This window comes from Ruditapes philippinarum, unplaced genomic scaffold (assembly GCF_026571515.1).
Source record: "Ruditapes philippinarum isolate M1 unplaced genomic scaffold, ASM2657151v2 ctg3080_1_1_1_1, whole genome shotgun sequence".
Classification (NCBI taxonomy): domain Eukaryota; kingdom Metazoa; phylum Mollusca; class Bivalvia; order Venerida; family Veneridae; genus Ruditapes; species Ruditapes philippinarum.
Window position 1 is genome coordinate 131,062 of NW_026857125.1, and position 25,219 is coordinate 156,280.

Consider the following 25,219-nt stretch of genomic DNA (forward strand, 5'->3'; position numbering starts at 1 on the left):
CATGATATACCAATCATCTATACCAATCACCATGATAAACCAATCACCATGATATACCAATCATCATGATATACCAATCACCATGATATACCAATTACCATGATAAACCAATCACCATGATATACCAAACCAATCATCATGATATACCAATCACGATGATATACCAATCACCATGATATACCAATCACCATGATAGCCCAATCATCATGATATACCAATCACGATGATATACCAATCACCATGATATACCAATCACCATGATAAACCAATCATCATGATATATCAATCACCATGATATACCAATTACCATGATAATAAACCAGTCATCATGATATACCACTCACAACAAAAAACCTGATAAAAGTAACACCTTGACATACCATTTACCATGATTCCCTCTTAAGAAGAGTTTGAAGATACACATTTATGTCCGGACTGTAACTTTGTCATGCATGGAAGGATTTTAAAATAACTTGGCACAAATGTCTACCACATAAAGACAATATGTCGCGGCTGAGGCACATGTCCGAGTGTCCCCACTTACACAACAATCATGTCAAGACTGTAACTGTGTCATGCATTGAGGGCTTTTGAAATAATTTGGCACAAATGTCTATCTCATAACAACATTTTGTCGCGTCCAGGAACCACGTCCCTTCCTCAAAGGTCAAGGTCACACTTATATTTGAAAGTTTATGCTAACACAATTAGAGCTTACAGGTACAATAATACAAAGAACAATATTCAGCAATTAGTTACTTTCATTCTCTTTTCTTTCATAATACCTGCATGCTTAAGACACCTTTTCAGAGGCATTTGTCACTTAGGTGACAGCTCTTGTTTCTTAAAAAATTGAGTTTGTAATGAATTTTTGTCAACCCCAGTCCTAAACATGTGACCTTTAAGTAAACTGTCTGCTATTTTGCAACAGAAAATATATAGGTATAATTTACAATGAGCAAACATGCCTGCTACTTTTAGGTGATTCTGGAAAAGGTATTGTCATGGCATTTGTTGAGGATAAAGATGGCCTTGCAAATGCCTATGTACGTGTCAAGTGGGAGATAGGCCATGATGTGAAGGAGTACAGGTTCGGGGTTGGAGGTTTTGTAGACGTTGTTGCATCGAGGGTCAGCAAAGGCGGCAAGGTTTATGTAGATCATATGCCTGTCATAGGTAAGAATACTTTTATAATAATTTGGGTGAAACTGTTTAATTGTTTTCTATTTACATATCATAGGAAATCTTTCGTTCCCTCAATATTAAAGAATAATGACTAATACAATTTGAGTAAAAAATATTAGCAGTCTTCGGCTCAAAATCAGGAATTTAAGAAGGAGCTCACACAGTTACAACAATAAGTCAATAACTCCCTCTAGCACAACTATTTTTAGCTCACCTGTCACAAATTGCCAGTTTGAGCTTTTGTGATCGCTTTTCGTCCGGCGTCCGTCCGTCGTCCGTCCGTAAACTTTTACTTTAAATGACATCTCCTCATAAACCACTAAGCCAATTTCATCAAAACTTCACAGGAATGTTCCTTTGGTGGTCACCTTTAAAAATTGTTCAAAGAATTTAATTCCATGCAGAACTCTGGTTGCCATGGCAACCAAAAGAAAAAACTTTAAATATCTTCATTTAAAAAACCATAAGAGCTAGAGCTTAGATATTTGGCATGAAACATCTTCTAGTGAGTGTCTACCAAGTTTGTTCAAATAAAAGCCCTGGGGTTAAAATTGGTCCCGCCCCGTGGGGTCATTGATTTTCCCTATATGCATATAGTAAAAACTTAAAAAATCTTCTTTTAAAGAACCCAAAGAGCTAGAGCTAAGATAGATATTTAGCATGAAACATGTTCTAATGGGTGTCTACCAAGTTTGTTCAAATAAAAGCCCTGGGGTCAAAATTGGCCCCGCCCCGGGGGGGGGGGGGTCATTGATTTTCCCTATATGCATATAGTAAAAACTTAAAAAATCTTCTTTTAAAGAACTCAAAGAGCTATGGCTAAGATATTGAGCATCAAACATGTTCTAATAGGTGTCTACCAAGTTTGTTCAAATAAAAGCCCTGGGGTCAAAATTGGTCCCGCCCCAGGGGGTCATTGATTTTCCCTATATGCATATTGTAAAAACTTAAAAAATGTTCTTTTAAAGAACCAAAAGAGTTAGAGCTAAGATATTTAGCATGAAACATGTTCCAATAAGTGTCTACCAAGTTTGTTCAAATAAAAGCCCTGGGGTCAAAATTGGCCCGGCCCGGGGGGGGGGGGTCATTGATTTTCCCTATATGCATATAGTAAAAACTTAAAAAATCTTCTTTTAAAGAACTCAAAGAGCTATGGCTAAGATATTTAGCATCAAACATGTTCTAATAGGTGTCTACCAAGTTTGTTCAAATAAAAGCCCTGGGGTCAAAATTGGCACCGCCCCGGGGGTCATTGATTTTCCTTATATGTGTATAGCAAAAACTTAAAAAATCTTCTTTGAAAAAACCCAAATAGGTATAGTTAAGATGTTAAGCATGAAACATCTTTAAGTGAGTGTCTACAAAGTTTGTTCAAATAAAAGACCTGGGGTCAAAATTGGCCCGGCCCTGGGGGTCATTGATTTTCTTTATATGTGTATAGCAAAAACTTAAAATCTTCTTTGAAAAAACCCAAAGAGCTAGAGTTTAGATATTAAGCATGAAACATCTTCTAGTAAGTGTCTACAAAGTTTGTTCAAATAAAAGCCATGGGGTCAAAACTGGCCCGGCCCTAGGGGTGTCATTGTTTTTATATGCCCGAAAGGGCATATTATGTTATACCCCCTGGCGTCCGTCTGTCTGTCTGTACGGCCGTCCGTCCGTTAGCAATTTGGTTTCCGGAGCATAACTTAAGTTCCATTTGGCCCACAATGTTCAAACTTCATAGGATGATTGTCCATATTGGGTAGAAGACCCCTATTGATTTTGGGGTCAAAAGGTCAAAGGTCAAGGTCACTATGACCTTAAAACTGAAAACAGTTTCCGGAGCATAACTTAAGTTCCATTCGACCCACAATGTTGAAACTTCATAGGATGATTGTCCATATTGGGTAGAAGACCCCTATTGATTTTGGGGTTACAAGGTCAAAGGTCAAGGTCACTATTACCTTGATACTGGAAACAGTTTCCAGAGCATAACTTAAGTTCCATCTGGCCCACAGTGTTCAAACTTCATAGGATGATTGTCCATATTGGGTAGAAGACCCCTATTGATTTTGGGGTCAAAAGGTCATGGGTCAAGGTCACTATATCCTTAAAACTGAAAACAGTTTCTGGAGCATAACTTAAGTTCCATTTGGCCCACAATATTCAAACTTCAAAGGATGATTGTCCATATTGGGCAAAAGACCCCTATTGATTTTGGGGTCACAAGGTCAAAGGTCAAGGTCACAATTACCTTAAAACCAAAAACAGTTTCCGGAGCATAACGTAAGTTCCATTTGGCCCACAATATTCAAACTTCATAGGATGATTGTCCATATTGGGTAGAAGACCCCTATTGATTTTGGGGTCACAAGGTCAAAGTCACTTTTACCTTAATACTGAAAACAGTTTCTAGAGCATAATTAAAGTTCCAATTGGCCCACAATATTCAAACTTCTTAGGATGATTGTCCATATAAGGTAGGAGACCCCTATAGATTTTGGGGTCACAAGGTCAAAGGATAAGGTCATTATTAATAACTTAAGTATTAATCAACCTACAGCTGTAAAATTTTATAGGATGAACAGCGAATTCCCATGTCTTACAAATGCTTCATCCTTACTAAAAAAAACACTTTCGGGCATATAATGCTCCGCCTAGCGGTGCTCTTGTTAACTATATGTGTTTAGTAAAAACAAAAAAAAATCTTCTTTTAAAAAGCCCAATGAGCTAGAGCTTAGATGTTTAGGATGAAACATCTTCTTATGGGTGTCTACCAAGTTTGTGCAAATAAAAGCCCTTGGGTTAAATTGGCCCTGCAACGTTGGCGGGGGGTGGGGGTTGGGGGGCCTATATACAGGTGAGCGACCTCAGGGCCATCATGGCCCTCTTGTTTATTTTTATTCTTTTCAAAATATTTGGAGTATGTGTAGAATCCATTATTGAGCTTTTTGAGCAAATAAAAAAAAAATAAGAAAGAGTTCAACAGAGTGCCAGTTAAAGCAGGAGCTGATCTGTGCATAAACAATGTACATTGAAGGTCAAATAGTAGCTTCTTCACCATAAAAATAAAAGTTGCAACAAATTTAAATCTCTGCAAGAAAGGGAAAAAATAATTATTCAATGTATAAAATGTCATTACAATTTGTTTCAGGTATTATTAAGGTCAAACCTGGAGACAAGGTGTCAGTCAACATGAGTTTGAAAGAATTCCAAGATGCCCAGAAAAAATGGAAATATACCTGGAGGTTGGAAAGATGAAATGAAACAGGTATTAGCAATAATAATACTGGGTATTGATATTTTAAATTATACAAAATGGTCAAAAGTGTTTTTATGCCACCGCAGCATCTGCGATGCGGTGGCATATAGCGATTCGCCTGTGTGTGTGGGCGTGTGTGTGTGTTATATAGATTATATAGTGAACTTAAAAAGTCTTATTGTGAAAAAACCACTAGTCAATTGCAACCAAACTCAGCAGGATTGATCCTTGGGTGAAGGGCTTCCAAAGTTGTTCAAGAGAATTTCATTCCATGCAGAAATCTGATTGCCATGGCAACCAAAAGGAATTATAAGAATAAATTTAAAAAATCTTCTTGTAAAGACCCACAAGGCCTAGAGCTAAGATATTTTGCATAAGGCATTGTCTGGTAGATATTTTGCATAAGGCATTGTCTGGTAGACCTCTACCAAGATTGTTCAAATTATAGTCATGGAGGCAAAAGTGGACTGGCCCCGGAGTCATTGATTTTCACTCTGTATATATAATAAATACTTAAAATATCTTCTTGTCTGAAGGTACCAGGCTTAGAGCTTTGATATTTTGTATATGATATCATCTATAGGTCGTTTACCAAAGTTGTTCAAATTTTGCCTCTAATGTCAAATTTAGCCCTGCCCCGGGGTCATAGGACTAAGGTTTTCCTTATACAGTCAAACTTGTATTAAGCGACCGCGCAAGGGAAACACCCAAAACGGTCGCTTTATGAAACGAGACAAAGCATGATAAAAAGTCAAAATTTATACATGACATCTTTCTTTTGCAACGGAATGTTTTTCAACTTCATTTATATAAATGTTTTATAATTAGAACGCTCGGATAATCTAAATGGATGCTTACTTTCTGGTATTTATTGACAAAACAGTTTTGATCCACATACACGTACATGTTTGACAGTTTTCCAGAATTTTTAAACTTCTCCGTTGTATTTCCTTGTCTTCAACATGAAACTCCTAATGGGTGAAGCTTTTTTCTGTTGTGAATTTTTCATTTGAAATAAACAAACTACATCTGATTGTAACGATTAATCTAATTGCTGATCAAGCTCAAGGTCAATTTAATGCAGTCTAAATATCAACAGCTAAGCGTATACACCATCTCAGTAGGGGCGGGGCGTTGCATTCTTTTATCGATATTATTGGATAATACATGTCACACGTATACTAACCTTCATTTGCATACGCTAAAACGGTTTGGGAAATAGAGATTTTCACACATTTTTATATTGTGCTTTGATTGTTGACACTTGTGACATTACGAGGCGGTGTTATGTACTCTAAAAACACAATTACTTGACAGGTAAAAGTGGTCGTTTAATGAAAAGATTGATCTCAATTAGCTGACTAATTAGCGGTCGTTGGTCGCGTTGAGCAAAAGTTGCTTAATACATTAAAGATATAATGAGAATATGATCGGGGGAATTTAAAGTGGATAGCTCGAACATGGATCGCTCGAACTTTCGAAACTGATCTCTGATCCCCTCGACAGAAACATAGTGAAAATCACACCTTTTCGGTCCAACACAAAAAGACAGTAGACATGCTCTGAATGAGTGACAGTCGGAGACACATGTTTTTAACACCTCATGATAAAGGCAATTAAGGTGAATTGATATAGAAATAGAGACTGATGTTATACCCGATTTGTTTCTTATGATAATATTGTTTATTTTCCGTCTTTGTAACAATGAAAAAATTTGACACGTGAGATAAGTGAAATGTACGAAAGTCAATAAATAAATGACGTTTACCCGGATGGCTTTAATTATAGCCCAGGGCTCGCGCTGGCAAGAGCAAATGAGCAAATTGGCTCCAAAATAATTAAATTGGCTCAAGAAAATCACGATTGGCTCAAACTTACGAAAAGTATGACTTTTGGAATCTCCAGTCTAAATTTAGCATTTTCTATTTTAAGAATGGAAAAGTACATATTTGGTTTTCCATCTAGAACTATCACTTCTTATCTCCAAACACGGCGACACAGTCTACTTTTTGTGGGTCATTGACTGGTTTATATTTGTAACTTCCCATCTGAATGAAAAATTGAAATGAACAGTGACACAGTCTAATACAATGACCTCGCGGTATGTTTACATGTTTATGAACTGATAAATATGACACTAATCGGTGTGAAAATACAGATTGTTGGATATACACTGGATAATCGGTCTTAATATACAATATGAAACAAAAGCTAGCGGCATCTCATGATTGGCATCGCTAATCAAATCAGCAGTTGTCTATGAAATAGCGTCAAATTATGTTCTGCAGTTGGTGACTTGACCAGTAAATTTTGTTGTTTGTTGATAAACAGATCAAAGGAATTTTGAGTTTTTTTTAGTTGTTTTATTTATTTATTTTATAGGTTTTTTTTTGGGTGGGACGGGAGAGGGGGGGGGAGGGGCCGGGGGGGGGGGGGGTATTGTCAATAAAATCTCTCCTAATCATGGCTCCAAAAACATATCATTGAGAAGGAATTTATTTGACATTTGAAGCTTTTCAGAGTATTCTTGTAAAAAAATTGCCCTTATTGTGATTGTCATAGATTTAAAGGGAACCTTGCTGCCTAACTGAAACATGAAAAAACTGAAGTGTAACACCATTACTGCGATTTAAATGATGACATACTGTTTTCAAAATGGCCGACATATGATCTACTTCTGGCCCATTAAAACTGATTTGGACTAAATGTATTGTTGTTTCCTTGTGTCATGCAGCAGAAAATAAGTATATGTTACAGCTTGTGATAATTTTTGAACCATAAGTTACATTTGTTATTTTATTTCATGTTTCAAATTGTTACGTACCGTGAACTAAGAGGAGCACAGTATAGATAGATAGTCAGGGGTCTATGCATTATGGCAATGTTCAGTTGTATAGAAACAAAAAAAATGTGTTCCTACACTACTATTTAGTGTTGTATTAAGAGTTTACATTACAAAGAAAATTTGGATTTGTCAACTAATTATGGGAGCTGTTTTAAGTAACCACACTCTTTCCGATATAAAGGTATATAGGGTGGAATTGTAAAATCTGGTGGCTTAGTTAAAGGAAATTCAGAAGGTGCTTCATAATTGTAGCAGAAGGTCAATTGGTGAAGTTAATGAATTCTTGTTATCTGTACAGTCTTATATGTCTTTTTCATATTTTAAGACATCAATTTCCAAAATGCAACTTAAATAACCTCCCCACATGTTCTGTTTACAGGCAGTTAATATACTATCATTTATTTTATTAAACAAAAATATAATGTCACATGTTTCCCTTCTCTACCAAATTGCTGTTTAATTTTTAAACTGCCCATGGTGAGCTTGTCAAAGTACTTAATCTGAGCAATCAACAATTGACATTAAGACAGGTATAGGTTAAGCAATTAACCGCCTCCGTGGTTGAGGGGTTCAAGTCGATGACTTCTAATTCAGTTACCTCTCTGGCGTGGGTTGGATCCCCGGTAGATGCTTTGGTAGTTTAGCACGGAGAAAGGTAGTCTAGTACTGGTGTAACTCTCCAGGAATGATGGTTAGGAAATATGACTGAAATTCTGTTAGGAAAAGGCGTAAAATGAAACAAACAAACAAGGTTAAGCAATTAAGCTTACCATGAGTCCAATTGTGAATAAAGAACATTTTTACTATATGTGCCAGTCATCTATAATTATGTCCCACACCCCCTACAAAAAATAGTAAGACTTTGACTTTCTGATTTTTAAAAACCTGATGTATGCCCAGTAAATACCCGTGCACTGCCTGAGATAGGAGACTTGTGTAACAATGAGCTGGTGCATTTCTGTTAGTAAGCTTTATACACTGTACAATGACTTACATCTATGCAGTATTTTTGACTAGAATACCTGACTGTTCTTTGTTTACAGTGTGTGAACGAGCTCGGCACAGTGGTGGAGCTTCTGTTTGGAGGTGACATGGCTCGTGTACAGTACCCTGATGGCAACTTTCATATTATTTCCAAAGCAGCATTGTATCGGGTAAATATGGCTAAAGAAATATTGATTTTTATTAAAACAGCATGATGTGTAAATAAAATGTTGTTTTTTTTGCATGCTGTACCATAAAGGATGGGTTAAAACTATGCTGTGACCATTATGACTAAATATTTATTTATCTCTTGCAGAGTTATTGCCCACGTTTTAGTCAACTGCAAATTATATAAATGATGCAAGCTCTAAGAAACTTTACACTCATTACTCAGTACTGGTTGGTTTTTGATAGATTTAAAATGTGTTTTTAAGGTTATAGCTATCTACAAACTTACTTAATGATTCAGTTACACTAACTAGCAATTACTGGGAAATGATTCATTTGGAATAACTGGCAATTACTGGGAAATGATTCATTTTGAATAACTGGCTATAAATGGGAAATGATTCAGTTAGAATAACTGGCAATAACTGGGAAAAGATTTATTTTGAATAATTGGCAATTACTGGGAAAAGATTCATTTTGAATAACTGGCTATTAATGGGAAATGATTCAGTTAGAATAACTGGCAATTACAGCGAAATGATTCATTTGGAATAACTGGCAATTACTGGGAAATGATTCATTTTGAATAACTGGCTATTACTTGGAAATTATTCAGTTAGAATAACTGGCAATTACTAAGAAATGATTCATTTTTAATAACTGGCAATTACTGGGAAATGATTCAGTTGGAAGATTAGTGACAATTACTGGGAAATGATTCAGTTGGAATAATTGGCAATTACTAGCAAATAATTCAGTTGGAATAACTGGCAATTACTAGCAAAAGATTCAGTCAGAATAACTGGCAATTACTGGGAAATGATATATTTTGAATAATTGGCAATTACTGGGAAAAGATTCATTTTGAATAACTAGCTATTAATGTGAAATGATTCAGTTAGAATAAGCTGGCAATTACTGGGAAATGATTCATTAGGAATAACTGGCAATTACTAGGAAATGATTCATTATACCCCCGCACAACAAAGTTGTAAGGGGGGTATACTGGAATCAGCTTGTCCGTCCGGCTGTCCGGCCGTCCGTCGGTTTTTTCTTGTCCGCCCAATAACTTAAGATATCTTTGACCCTTAGTCTTCATATTTGGCATGGAGGTTAGTCATGATTAGTAGATGACCCCTATTGATTTTGAGGTCACTAGGTCAAAGGTCAAGGTCACAGGGGCCTTGACTTCATAAAGCTTGTCCGCCCAATAACTTAAGATTCCTTTGGCCTACAGTCTTCATATTTGGCATGGAGGTTAGTCATGATTAGTAGATGACCCCTATTGATTTTGAGGTCACCAGGTTAAAGGTCAAGGTCACAGGGGCCTTGACTTCAAAAAGCTTGTCCGCCCAATAACTTAAGATTCCTTTGACCTACAGTCGTCATATTTGGCATGGAGGTTAGTCATGATTAGTAGATGACCCCTATTGATTTTGAGGTCACCAGGTCAAAGGTCAAGGTCACAGGGGCCTTGACTTCGAAAAGCTTGTCCGCCCAATAACTTAAGATTCTTTTGACCTACAGTTGTCATATTTGGCATGGAGGTTAGTCATGTTTAGTAGATGACCCCTATTGACTTTGAGGTCACCAGGTTAAAGGTCAAGGTCACAGGGGCCTTGACTTCAAAAAGCTTGTCCGCCCAATAACTTAAGATTCCTATGACCCATAGTCTTCATATTTGGCATGGAGGTTAGTCATGATTTGTAGATGACCCATATTGATTTTGAGGTCATCAGGTCAAAGGTCAAGGTCACAGGGGCCTTGACTTCAAAAAGCTTGTCCGCCCAATAACTTAAGATTCCTTTGACCCACAGTCTTCATATTTGGCATTGAGGTTAGTCATGATTATTAGATGACCCCTATTGACTTTGAGGTCACCAGGTCAAAGGTCACAGGGGCCTTGACTTCAAAAAGCTTGTCCGCCAAATAACTTAATTTCAGGTTGCAGGTTTAAGAGTCCTATAACTTCAAAGTTTGTCTTCTTGTATATTTCAGGTTACAGTTTTAGAGTCCTATAACTTCAAAGTTTGTCTTCTTGTATATTTCAGGCTGCAGGTTTTAGAGTCCTATAACTGCAAGGTTTGTCTTCTTGTATATTTCAGATAGCAGGTTTTAGAGTCCTATAACTTCAAAGTTTGTCTTTTTGTATATTTTAGGTTGCAGGTTTTAGAGTCCTATAACTTCAAAGTTTGTCTTCTTGTATATTTCAGGTAGCGGGGTTTAGGGTCCTATAACTTCAAAGTTTGTCTTCTTGTATATTTCAGGCTGCAGGTTTTAGAGTCCTATAACTTCAAAGTTTGTCTTCTTGTATATTTCAGGTTGAAGGTTTTAGAGTCCTGTAACTTTAAACTTTGTCTTCTTGTTTATATAAGGTAGCAGGGTTTAGGGTCCTATAACTTCAAAGTTTGTCTTCTTGTATATTTCAGGCTGAAGGTTTTAGAGTCCTATAACTGCAAAGTTTGTCTTCTTGTATATTTCAGGTTGCAGGTTTAAGAGTCCTATAACTTCAAAGTTTGTCTTCTTGTATATTTTAGGTTGCAGGTTTTAGAGTCCTATAACTTCAAAGTTTGTCTTCTTGTATATTTCAGGTTGCAGGTTTTAGAGTCCTTTAACTTCAAAGTTTGTCTTCTTGTATATTTCAGATAGCAGGTTTTAGAGTCCTATAACTTCAAAGTTTGTCTTCTTGTATATTTCAGGTTGCAGGTTTTAGGGAAGGAGATGCTGTAGAAATAATTAAAGACAAGAAACTGTTGAAGAAACTACAGGAGGGACATGGTGGAGTGTCAAAAACCATGGAAACTGTAAAAATTCTTTCAAAATTATTCTTTTACAGCATTGTCTTACATGTTTATGGCTCTCTCTTTTCAGCACACCAGAACCGAAGGTTCAAGGTGAGCTATTAATATCAAAGGGGGATACTCCGTCGTCTGGCGTCAACAATCATCGTCTCCTCTGAAACTGCTGGGCAGATTTACCTCAAATTTGGTCTGTAGCATCTCACACTTTAATTTGCTCATGTCATTTCAATTGGCCCCTTTTAGGGGTCAACAGAGCTAAAAATAGAAAAACCTTTAAACATCTACTATAGAACTAATTGATGGATGATCACCAAACTTCGTCTGTAGCATTCTTGGGTCATCTTTTATCAAGTTTGCTCATGTTAATTTGATTGACCCATTTTAGGGGTCTCTAGAGCTAAAGATAGAAAAACCTTTAGACATCTCCTTCTATAGAACTAATGGATATAATCACCAAACTTTGTCTGTAGCATTCTTTGGTAGTCTTTTATCAAGTTTGCTCATATTAATTTGATAGGCCCCTTTTGGGGGCTGCTCAAGCTAAAAATATAAAAACCTTTGAACATCATCTCCTACTGGAATATTTGATGGATGATCACCAAACTTTGTCTGTAGCATTCTTGGGTTGTCTTTTATCAAGTTTGCTCATGTTAATTTGATTGACCTATTTAAGGGGTCTCTAGAGCTAAAAATAGAAAAACCTTTAAACATCTACTATAGAACTAATTGATGGATGATCACCAAACTTTGTCTGTAGCATTCTTGGGTCATCTTTTATCAAGTTTGCTCATGTTAATTTGATTGACCCATTTTAGGGGTCTCTAGAGCTAAAGATAGAAAAACCTTTAGACATCTCCTTCTATAGAACTAATGGATATAATCACCAAACTTTGTCTGTAGCATTCTTTGGTAGTCTTTTATCAAGTTTGCTCATATTAATTTGATAGGCCCCTTTTTGGGGCTGCTCAAGCTAAAAATATAAAAACCTTTGAACATCATCTCCTACTGGAATATTTGATGGATGATCACCAAACTTTGTCTGTAGCATTCTTAGGTAGTCTTTAATCAAGTTTGCTCATATTAATTTGATAGGCCCCTTTTGGGGGCTGCTCAAGCTAAAAATATAAAAACCTTTGAACATCATCTCCTACTGGAATATTTGATGGGTGATCACCAAACTTTGTCTGTAGCATTCTTAGGTTGTCTTTTATCAAGTTTGCTCATATTAATTTGATTGGCCCTATTTAAGGTAAAGCTTTAAAATGCCCCAGGGTCATGGCATTTCTTCAAATTATAGATATTAATACATTTGTCTAAGGATTGAATTTCTTGAAATATTTTGGCTCATCTAGGTGTGCAGCTTTAGACTCTTACACTATATGTGGTCATAGTATGAATATAATGATAGTGTCATTAAAAAAACTAACTGTTTTTTTTTTATATATAGAAAAGACCTTTAGACTTTACTTGGCATGTAATAGGATATGCAGCTTCCCATACATAGTTATTCATTCTTTTATTAAAATTAGACATCTTCAGTAAGAATTTCATAAATTTCAATAAATTTCTATGATAACAAGAAAAATATTACATACATTCGTATGGAAAGCCATGGCTGTCTGATATTGTTCTTTTTCAATTTATTTAACCATTTGGATAATATATAAGTTCACTTCGACTATATATGACTTGAAAACACCTTCTTATTTAACCGGAATCTATTATAATAATCCACAGTTACAATATATGAAACCATACCGTAAGTGTATGAAACCGAGTTAGCAATATATAAGTTAATTTTCTCAATATATGATTCAAATTCTTCAATATATTGTACCAAAGTAGCCATGTATGGAACCAGATATCCTTATATGAAACCGAATTATCAATATATTAATTCATTTTTATATGACCAAAAGAATTTCGGGCATATTATGTTATACCCCCTGGCGTCTGTCCGTCCGTCCGTTAGCAATTTGGTTTCCGGAGCATAACTTAAGTTCCATTTGGCCCACAACATTCAAACTTCATAGGATGATTGCCCATATTGGGTAGAAGACCCCTATTGATTTTGGGGTCACAAGGTCAAAGGTTAAGGTCACTATCACCTTAAAAATGAAAACAGTTTCCGGAGCATAACTTGAGTTTTTTTTCATTTGGCCCACAACATTCAAACTTCATAGGATGATTGTCCATATTGGGTAGAAGACCCCTATTGATTTTGGGGTCACAAGGTCAAAGGTCAAGGTCACTATCACCTTAAAACTGAAAAACAGTTTCCGGAGCATAACTTAAGTTGCATTTGGCCCACAGTGTTCAAACTTCATAGGATGATTGTCCATATTGGGTAGAAGACCCCTATTGATTTTGAGGTCACAAGGTCAAAGTTCATGGTCACTATTACCTTAAAACTGAAAACAGTTTCCGGAGCATAACTTAAGTTCCATGTGGCCCAGTGTTCTAACTTCATAGGATGAATGTCCATATTGGGTAGGAGACCCCTATTGATTTTGGGGTCACAAGGTCAAGGTCACTATTACTTTAAAACTGAAAACAGTTTCCGGAGCATAACTTAAGGTCTTTTTGGCCTACAATATTAAAACTTCATAGGATGATTGTCCATATTAGGTAGAATACCCCTATTGATTTTGGGGTCACAAGGTCAAAGGTCATGGTCACTATTACTTTAAAACTGAAAACAGTTACTGGAGCATAACTTAATTTCTATTTGGCCCACAATATTCAATCTTTATAGGAGGATTGCTATTGGAAGGAGGTAATACTTTATTTAATTTATGAAATGTCTTACAAATGCTTCATCCTTTATATAAAAAAAGAACACTTTCGGGCATATAATGCTCCGCCTAGCGGTGCTCTTGTTACAATATATGAAACCAATTTATCAATGTATGGAGCCGAAGTATCAATATATAATTTGATTATCACAATATATGATACCAAATATTCAATATATGGAACCAAAGTAGCGATGTATGGAACCAGGTGTCCTTATATGAAACCTAATTATCAATATATTACAAGAAAAACAATAAAAGTGGAACAAACAATCAACACAGGATAGGTTTTAAGGTTTATTTAATGATGATAACCGACTTTTCGACTCTCACGAGTCTTCATCAGGGTTATAAAATATCAGAATAATAGAAAAATCATTGTCTAACGTACAAAAATCGGGTTTACTTTACGTCACGTGAATTGTTCTAAAAATAGTTTAAATTATGTCATTTTGGGTTTACCCCATAATCTATATTTAGCTGTATGCTTTTAAGAAAAAATACCGTAAATGGAATAAATGTTTATATTAACGTCATTCAGTGTTCCTTTTTCATCCTGGCAATTGGTTGATGTGCTTGTGTGGCTGCTCCACGGCAACGGGTTGTTACTTCTAAAGGGGGACAGTTGAAGTGGGGATAATTCCGGATCTATTATCATTTCTTTTAAAATTTCGTCCGTTGTTGATTTTGGTGTATTCTGTAGCCATGATTTTACGCCGGGTATTATACCGAATTTTGGTATGGTGGTTGCTTCAAAAGGTTTTTTCCAAGGTTTGATAGGTTTTATTTCAATGTTGTCGTGTTTTTTCTCTAATTTGGTGAGGTATCGTTTTAGTGGTTGTTTGTGTATCGTATTGCTGTGTTTCTGGAGGTGTTCACGTCGGCTAAAAGAGTTGTTGCAGATGTAGCATATAAATCGTAATTTCGTGTCTTGGTGAATTTTAAAGTGTCGGTTGAAGTTACTTTTAGATCCTTTCAGAAATTTGTTGCAGGTTTTACATTGTCGTAGTTTTTTGGATATTTCAATGAAGTGTTCGTTGTTAGCTGTTAACTGTTGTTTCTGTAAATTACTTTGAATGTCCATTATTACTGTATTAAGTTAAGTCCGGATGGTGATCGTGTTTTAAATATTGATATAAGTGTTTCTTCAGTTCTGAGGCGGATGTTGACGTTCTTAGGTGTTGATAATAACATAGTTACGTCGACGTCATTAACGTTGTGTTCGTGTGTTGTGTAATGGCGGGAAACGGGTTTATAATTGTTGGCATTTTTTATGTCTGCGAAATGGCCATATAGACGTTCTTTTATAGTATTGCCGGTTTGTCCTACATATTGTATTCCACATTTGTTGCATGTTATTAAATAGATTAAACTGGATGAATTACAGTCATATGTGCCTTTGATATGAAAGTATTTTCCTGTTGAATGAATTTTAACATATGATTTACTGCTGATATGTTTGCATGCGATACAATTTCTTTTACATGGGTGTGATCCTTGTGGTTTCATTTTTAACCAGGTTTTCCGAAGGAAAAAACTGGTTATTAGATTGAGGTATGTCGGCGGGCGGGCGGGCGTAAACAATTTCTTCTGTGCGCAACTCCTCCTACATTTCTCAACGGATTTTGACCAAACTTTCACAGAAGCTTTGTCATCAAGTGCCCTGGCGCATATTGTCGGGGTTTTGCGATTAGATAATATTTGACCTAATTATGGCCCTTTGTTTTTTTTCCTTATATAAAATATATAGTGAACAATTTCTTCTGTGCGCAACTCCTCCTACATTTCTCAACGGATTTTGACCAAACTTTCTCAGAAGCTTTGTCATCAAGTGCCCTGACACATATTGCCAGGGTTTTGCAATTGGTATATATTTGACCTAATTATGGCCCTTTGTTTTTTTTCCTTATATAGAATATATAGTGAACAATTTCTTCTGTGCGCAACTCCTCCTACATTTCTCAACGGATTTTGACCAAACTTTCTTAGAAGCTTTGTTATCAAGTGCCTGGCACATATTGTCGGGGTTTTGTGATTGGATAATATTTGACCGAATTATGGCCCTTTGTATATTTTTTCCTTATACAGAATATATAGAGAACAATTTCTTCTGTGCTCAACTCCTCGTACATTTCTCAACGGATTTTGACCAAACTTTCTTAGAAGCTTTGTTTTTAAGTGCCTGGCACATATTGTCGGGGTTTTGTGATTGGATAATATTTGACCGAATTATGGCCCTTTGTATATTTTTTCCTTATGCAGAATATATAGTAAACAATTTCTACAGTGCGCAACTTCTCCTACATTTCTCAATGGATTTTGACCAAACTTTCACAGAAGCTTTGTCATCAAGTGCCCTGGCGCTCACTAAATTCCCATGTTTCTTCCAAGACATCATTCAAGTATTTTTTTAAAATTGTGAACATACTTTTCTTGATATCGCACAAAACACCACACGCCAATATTGTTGACAAAAGAAAATGACAAGAGACGCAAAAATGCAAAAATTAAGCAAAAATAAAGTACTGTTTACCTTTCTAAAACATTTGGGAAAAAAAGGCGAATAGACAACATAAAATTTCTCAATCATTTTTGTTTGAGGAATATTAAAAAAGCCATAATTCCTCCTAAAAGTTCAATTAAAAACAAATGCCCCTTCATGACAAAGCTTCTGTGAAATATTTTGCTGAAAACCTGGTTGCATCGCATTGCGATGTTCCTTGTTACAATATATGAAACCATTTCATCCATGTATTGAACCAAAGTATCAATATACAAGTTGATTATCACATTATATGATACCAGGTCTTCAATATATGGTACCAAAGTAGCAATGTATGGAACCAGATGTCCTTATATGAAACCGATTTATCAATATATTAATTCATTTTTACAATATATGAAACCATTTTATCAATGTATGGAGCCGAAGTATCAATATATGATGATTATCACATTATATGATACCAGATCTTCAATATATGGATCCAAGTAAGTCATGTATGGAACCAGATGCCCTTATATGAAACCGAATTATCAATATATTAAATCAATTTTACAATATATGAAACCAGTTTATCAATGTATGTAACCAAGTAGCAATATATAAGTTGATTTTCACATTATATGATACCAGTTCTTCAATATATGGATACCAAAGTACCAATATATGGAACCAAAATGTCATTACATTGACGGGACTTTTTTAAAGACTGTATTCTATCCTTGCACCGGTATTACAGTTTCGTGCCAATATTCCTTGTTGAACTGTTAAAGGACCAGCGTGCTTCACTGATTGCATACTGCACATTTTCTAAATAAGGAAATATTTGAATTTAACGTCACATTCACTTAAAATGGGCAGGCAAAACTTATCGTTATATATGTACAAGTTGTATGTCATAATTTAAGCTACTAAGTCGTACATAAACAAAAACATTTTAAAAAATAAGTTCATCTCAACCTTTGATCAAAAATGGGCATGGCCCGTAGGACACATCAAGGTTCATCTACTCACAAAGTTTAAAAATAACCAGTCAAATAATAATTGATTTCATGAAAAGTGTATGCATTGCAATAACAGAACCCAGTGACCTCGGCCTTTGACTTGTTGACTTGAAAATAGGCTATTTTGGTTCCATATAATAAAAATTGCTATCATAGAATGTAACATCAACTTTTATCACATAAACAGGAGTGTAATAAAGCCATTTAAAAAACGATATTACACTAGACAATATTACACTAGTGTAATAACACTTTGACGTCACGTCATTTGCGCTATAAACATAGCATTAAAGCGCGCTAATGTTAGCGTTACGCTATAGGCGCATCAAAGAAAAATGACTCTTTTTAACAATTTTCCATTCTTATTTTATATATGTGATAAATAGAATATTATATTCGTGTAGATTCAATACTAAATTTATTGAACTCGTTGAATAAAACAATATTATGCTCGCCAGAGGCTCGCATAATATGATTTTATTCAACTCGTTCAATAAATGAAGTATTAAACCTACACTCATTCAATATCCTCTATAAATACTGCTACTTTGGTTCCATACATTAATAAAATAGTTTGATATATTTTAAAAATGACATAATATATTGATAATTCGGTTTCATATATTAAGGGCATCTGGTTCCATATATGGCTTCTTTGGTACCGTATATTGAAGAACTGGTATCATATAAAGTGATAATCAAGTCATATATTGCTACTTTGGTTCCATACATTGATAAATTGGTTTCATATATTGTAAAAATGAATTAATATATTGATAATTCGGTTTCGTATAAGGACATCTGGTTCCATACATGGCTACTTTGGTACCATATATTGAAGAATTGGAATCATATATTGAGAAAATCAACTTAAGTGAACTTATATATTATCCAAATGGTTACATAAATTGAAAAAGAACAATATCAGACAGCCATGGCTTTCCATACATTTGTATGTAATATAGGTATGATTACATACTAACTTCTGTGAAGACTTTTATGCTTGCTGCATGAAAGATGTTATGTAAAATGAACAAGCATGTCATCAGATATTTTATATGTATCGCTGATTAGCAATTTGACACTTAACTGGCCCCTTATGCAATGCGCGGTAATATACAAACATGACACGTTTCCAAAACAATCATTTGGCGAGTACATTTTTCATCAATGTTATATATATTATGATATAACAAAAATACAAAAAAAAACAAAAAAAAAACAAAAAAAACAGTGCATGAGATTTGCAATATGCATTATGAATATCTTAAACTAGTATGCCTGAATTCTCCGAGAACTGTGCATAGGCTGTGCATATATTTTGATGTCATTTGCGTTATACACACTAAATGTTAATGATTTTCTATAGGTGTCAATGAAAAATGGTTCTTTTTCACTTCAAAAGGTCTTTATTATACCACCCCAGCATCTGTAATTCGGTGGCATATAGCGATTCACCTGTGTGTGTGTGTGTGTGTGTGTGTGTGTGTGTGTGTGTGTTTGTGTGTGTGTTATATAGATTATATAGTGAACTTAAAAAATCTTCTTGTGAAAAACCACTAGTCCAATTTCAACCAAACTTGGCAGGATTGTTCCTTGGAGGAAGGGCTTCCAAAGTTGTTCAAAGAATTTCATTCCATGCAGAAATCTGGTTGCCATGGCAACCAAAAGGAATTAAAAAGAATAAATTTAAAAAATCTTCTTGTAAAGACCAAAAAGGCCTAGAGCTTAGATATTTTGCATTAGGCATTGTCTGATAGACGTCTAACAAGATTGTTCAAATTATAGCCCTGGGGTCAAAATTGGCCCCGCCCCAGGGGTCATTGATTTTCACTATGTACATATAGTAAAAACCTAAAATACCTTCTTGTAAAAACCCAAAAGGCCTAGAGCTTAGATATTTTGCATAAGGCATCATCTGGTAGACCCTTACCAAGATTGTTCAAATTATAGCCCTTGGGTCAAAATAGGTCTGGCCCCAGGGTCATTGATTTTTGCTATATGTACATATAGTAAAAACTTAAAACACCTTCTAATAAAGACCCAAAAGGCCTTGAGCTTAGATATTTTGCATAAGGCATTGTCTGGTAGACCTCTACCCAGATTGTTCAAATTATAGCCCTGGGGTCAAAATCGGCCCCGCCCCAGGGGTCATTGGTTTTCTTTATATGAATATAGTTAAAACTTAAAAAAAATCTTCTAGCAATTGACAAATGCTAGAGGTTAGATATTTTTGCATGAAACATTGTGTTGTAAACCTCTAGCAAGATTGTTCAAATTATAGCCCTGGGGTCAAAATTGCCCTCGCCCTGGGGGTCATTGATTTCAATATATACATATAGTAAAAAATAAAAAAAATCTTATTGTCTGAAGGAACAAGGCTTAGAGCTTTAATATTTGTTAAATAATATCATCTAAAGGTACTCCACCAAAGTTGTTCAAATTTTGCCTCTTGTGTCAAAATTAGCCCCGCCCCTGGGAGCCATAGGTTTATCTTATATGTATATAGTTAAAACTTAAAAAATCATCTTCGCTAAATTTACAAAGGATAGAGTTAAGATATTTTGCATGAAACATTGTGTAGTGAACCTCTAGCAAGATTGTTCAAATTATAGCCCTGGGGTCAAAATTGGTTCCGCCCCGGGGGTCATTGATTTTCATTATGTACATAAAGTGAAAAAAAATAAAATTTTTGTCTGAAGGTTCAAGGCATAGAGCTTTGATGTTTGATATATAATATCATCTATAGGTCCTCTACCAAAGTTGTTCAAATGTCAAAAATTGTCCCTGCCCCGGGGCAGTGATTCTTATTATGTACACGTAGTAAAAACAGAAAATAAAACAAATGTTTTCTGAATGGGAGAAAGCTATAGCTTAGATATTTGACTTGAAATGTTGTTTGGTGGACCTGTATCAAGATTGTTATTAAACCCTTGGGCAAGGCATAATTTTGACCCAAGGGTTTAATAACAATCTTGATACAGGTCCACCAAACAACATTTCAAGTCAAATATCTAAGCTATAGCTTTCTCCCATTCAGCTATGAAATTTGAACCATACGGTGGCATAGCATTTTTCTCAAATGCAATCTTGTTTTTGGTATGTAATAAACAGAATATTAAATTCGTGTAAGTTCATTACTGATTTTATTGAACTCGTTGCATAAAATATTATACTCGACAGAGACTCGCATAATATATTTTCGGAATCCGGACAATTCCCCTCCCGGACGATCCCCCTCCCAGTAAATTTGAATGTTTTTTCACAACCCGAACATTTCCCCTCCCGTTATGTTTTTACGGCGGACAATTCCCCTCCCGTTCTTTTATCAACCCGGACAATTCCCCTCCCGTTCTTTTAACAACCCGGACAACTCTTCGTCTGTTGTCAGAGCGGACAATTTCCCTCCCGTGGCTGTTGAATATATATATTATATAATATTGTTTATTTGAAAGGTATTTTTAATCAGCTTTAAATATATTTTGCTTGTCTCTAGGGCGGACAAGCGAATGGTATATCCCCAAGTTTCATACATGAATATAAACAAAACAAAACACATTTTTTAAAATAATCTTTATTTCGTCAATACATTTTTGCAGCGGCAAAATAATAAACAAACAATTGATGAGAACAAAAAAGCAATTAAGCTGTAGATTCTTGCAAAGAATATATTATGCACATGTTATAGTTAATTGAACTGTCATCATCGTCATTATGATTAGAAAATCACATTCACCATATTGAATCAGTACATGAAGTCCTAACACAAAATATCAGTGATCATTTTGATTTTATATTTGATTGAACACATTTGTAGGAAGTATAAAATATTAAATACTTTGAGTACACTAATTACAAAACAATTATTGTGATCTGCTTTAACGATAATTAATAATTGTAAATAATTGGTTTTGCAATTAAGGACACATTTAATTAAGGGCGGCAATGATTAAATATTTTTCATTGACAGTTTGTTTATCTTAAGCAGCGGCGGCAATGATTAAAGGCGGTATAATGTCACCTTTGTGAAATAATGTTTGTTAACAGTTCCGATCTTTAACAGTTTGTTGTTAAGAGTAAAAACTGTCATCTTTAATAAGAATGTTTATAGATTTTTTGTACGCATTGGCGGCTATGATTAAGGGCCGTATAATGTCACGTTCCGCCCTGTGAAAAAACGGGAGGGGAATTGTCCGCTCTGCTAAAATAATGGGAGGGGAATTGTCCGCCCTGTAAAATTAACGGGAGGGGAAAAGTCCGCCCTATTAAAATAACGAGAGGGGAAATGTCCGGGTTGTGAAAATGATATGGAAGGGGAATCGTCCGGGAGGGGGATTGTCCGGGATTCTATATTTTCATTCAACTCTTGAAATAAATTCAGTAATAAACTCATTCAATTTACTCTATTATATAATGAAAATAAACTCAGTTTAAAAGGGGGCACGCTTCCAAATGAGGATAAATTAAATTGATAAAAAACATATATCTCATATGAGACTCATTTCACCATCATATTTCTACTTTCTAAATATTTAATAACCGAATAAGGAACATTTTATTAAGACCATATCAATTTATTTGTATACTTGTCATACTGCTTACTATTAAGAACATATTCTAAATTTTTATACATTAAAATAAGTGTTTCTTTCAATGTAGGAAAAAAAGTTCCTGTTCAGAGATCTTTCCCAACACCCGACCATGGCTGCTTTATGATGAGTCCCATGATCTTGCATTCTGTTACGTGTGCGTAAACTTAAATATTCCAAAGCAGACAAAGCTTCCTAGAGTCAGGATTTTCTAACTGGAAAGACAGGACCGATGGTTTCAAGACCCACGAATCTTCTGGATGCCACAAAGAAGCGTTGGCATCTTTTATGTACACCTGTCTGTCAGTTATGCAAACCTTAAATTTCACCCTTAAAACCTACGACGCACTTAAATCTGTAAAAATATTGTTGACATATTACTATAACATGTACTAGCGGCAGGCTGTAAACTGTACCAAATATACGGGAAAACGCGCCAAATATACGGGAAAACGCCCCTGAGAGCATCCTAGAATAAAAAAATTTCCGGGGGAGCATGCCCCCTAGCCCCGTAGATTCTGGCTAAAACCAACCAAATTGGCTGCACCAATCACAAAATTGTGACGACGGGCCTGAAAGGTATCATAATATTAAAATTGTATGCCTTCAGATGAGAAAAATGATTTCAAGAAAAGAACAATGCACTTTAAAACATAACACAAAATTACACATCTTCCACTGAACAGACCATATGAAAATCTTGCAAACCCACAGAAATAGAAATATAAACAATAAAACCCTTATTTGCTCGCGTGAGAAATATAAACAATAAAACCCGTATTTGTTCGCGTATTTCTTTGTTTTTCTGAACTCGTAAATCTGGTCACCAGTTTTTAAAAAAACCTTAGCTAACACGGACACGATCTTTTTTCTTTCTTTTTTTATCTTACAAAGCATTAAAAACCATTCTGATATATTAAAGGTAGAATTTCATCACAGATTTGAGAAATTATTATATATTTACAAAAAAAAACATCGTTATTTGTTATTGATTGATAAAAAAAACCCCCAAAAGATACGATTTGTAAATATCTATTACAAATAGATATAAAAAAAAGTATTTCCTACCCTATACGTCGCGCCCATGATAGCTATATTTATAATTCCTGCGTTAAGTTGCGGTGGTGCTTGGGATAATCACGTGATACTGTAACGGCAGCCATATTAAGATACGAAAATGCCTGGTCCTCCTCGGACAGTTTCTTCTGCCGAAAATATAATATGAAATTAATACTTGCAATTCAAAGTTTATTTGCTACATACAGATTATCGATTTACTAATTGCAAACCTTTTCTCTGCCCGACTATGTTGATGTTTTGTCATTGGCTGAAACCATCACGTGATCAATACACATTAAGGTGTGAACTAGTTTCATGGTCATTAAAATTATGCCTTTAATCGGACATATAACAATTTTATTTACAAATAATTTGATAAAACAATCCCAGAATCATTTAAAATAATTGAAATCATTGAAAAATAATAAATGCATATAAATTGTAAATTTCTGTAATATGACAACTCACCCCCTAAACAAAACATAATAGACTCAACCAAAACAAGCGTCTGCTTCTTTATCTAATTATGTAGTTGCATGACCATGATTTGCAAACCAAATTTAAGCGCTAAAGCTATTGTAAAAATAATACTATGACCACAGCAGATTTCGTACAGAAAATAGTTTACTCAAAGATGAGCATAGGATATCTTTTCATAATGAAAGGGAAACAAGGTATGTTGGAATGTGAACATGTGTTATGTAATTTTTCCAAAAAAGAGAAAGTCTTAATATCATGACATGTTTATGATGTGTAAATATCTTTCAGCTCTAGAATTCGGACACCATATTGCATCATTGTAAGGTCAGTTGTGGGTCATTAACCAGGAAAAAAAATTAGGCCTAAAGAAAGATTACATTTGTGTCCTGTACCTTACTAACAAAGATGAGTTTGTATGCTCAATTTTTTTTATTGAATTTGTAAAAAATTGTAAATTTTTCATATTTTGTTGAATTTGATTCAAATTTGGAGAAAGCACATTTCAATAAAGTTTTGGACATACTGTAGAACCTAAGTTTCATGTGCATGATTGAATTTTGGCATCAGTTGAGCTGTTTTTGATATTTTTGAAACCATTGCACCTACTTTCTTGTTTTTGATGTACAGACTTGAAATTTGGAGAAGGAATGTAATTTCTGATGTGAATTGAATTAAAGCTGCACGCCTCCAGATGAGCCAAAATATTTCAAGAAATTCCATCTTTAGACAAATGTATTAATATTTTTAGAAAAGTGACAACTGACTACTTTTGATATTATTATTTGATATTGTTTGACCTAGTTTCTCGTTTTTTGATGTACCTGCTTGAAATTTGTACAAGGGGTTTAATTTCTGATCCTGAATTGAATTTTGATATGAATTGGCCTACTTTTGATATTTTTGATATCGCTTGACCTACTTTTTCATCTTTTATGTACAGACTTGAAATTTGAACCAGGGGTGTAATTTGTGTAATTTTTGATGTTGAATTCATTTTTGATATCAGCTGACCTTAACTTTAGGTATTATTGACACCATTTGACCTTCTTTCTTGTATTATTACATTCAGATTTTAAATTTGGACCAGGTTTGTAAATTCTGATGCCAAAATGAATTTTGATATCAACTGACCTACTTTTGATAGTTTTGATATAATTTGACCTTCATTCTTGTTTTTTGACATAAAGACTTGAAATTTGGACTAGGGGTGTAATTTCTGAATTTTGATAACAGTTTGCCTACTTTTCATATTTTTTACAATGTTTGACCTATTGTCTATTTTGAGGTACAGTTATGTTACCATATAGAATGTATAAAAAAAGTGTTGTCCCAAACTGTAAACTTTAAACATCTACACCTTAAATGTTTTGCATGTGACATTTTGTGTTTTCATTCAAAAAAGTTATAAAAAAAATTGTCCAGTCAAAATTAATCCTGCTCTAGTGGTCATTTATTCTGCATTTATTCAACATAGTCTCATATGAACACACTTGCAACATAGTGCATACTTTAAACAAAGCCTTTCTAAAATATTAGGGCAAAATATTACAATTTATATAGTG

At 34.8% G+C, this 25,219-nt stretch overlaps 1 protein-coding gene across 1 annotated transcript in view; it reads left to right on the plus strand.

The window, feature by feature from the left end:
* The first annotated feature begins 1,037 nt into the window (after window positions 1-1,037).
* LOC132748843 (E3 ubiquitin-protein ligase MIB2-like) overlaps window positions 1,038-25,219 on the plus strand; it is a 48,333-nt gene continuing 24,151 nt past the window's right edge. The window contains exons 1-4 of the mRNA XM_060738496.1: window positions 1,038-1,176; window positions 4,322-4,438; window positions 8,318-8,428; window positions 11,126-11,230. Of these exons, the coding sequence (XP_060594479.1) occupies window positions 4,385-4,438; window positions 8,318-8,428; window positions 11,126-11,230 (270 nt within the window). The 5' untranslated portion in view covers window positions 1,038-1,176; window positions 4,322-4,384. The remainder of the gene's footprint in view (window positions 1,177-4,321; window positions 4,439-8,317; window positions 8,429-11,125; window positions 11,231-25,219) is intronic.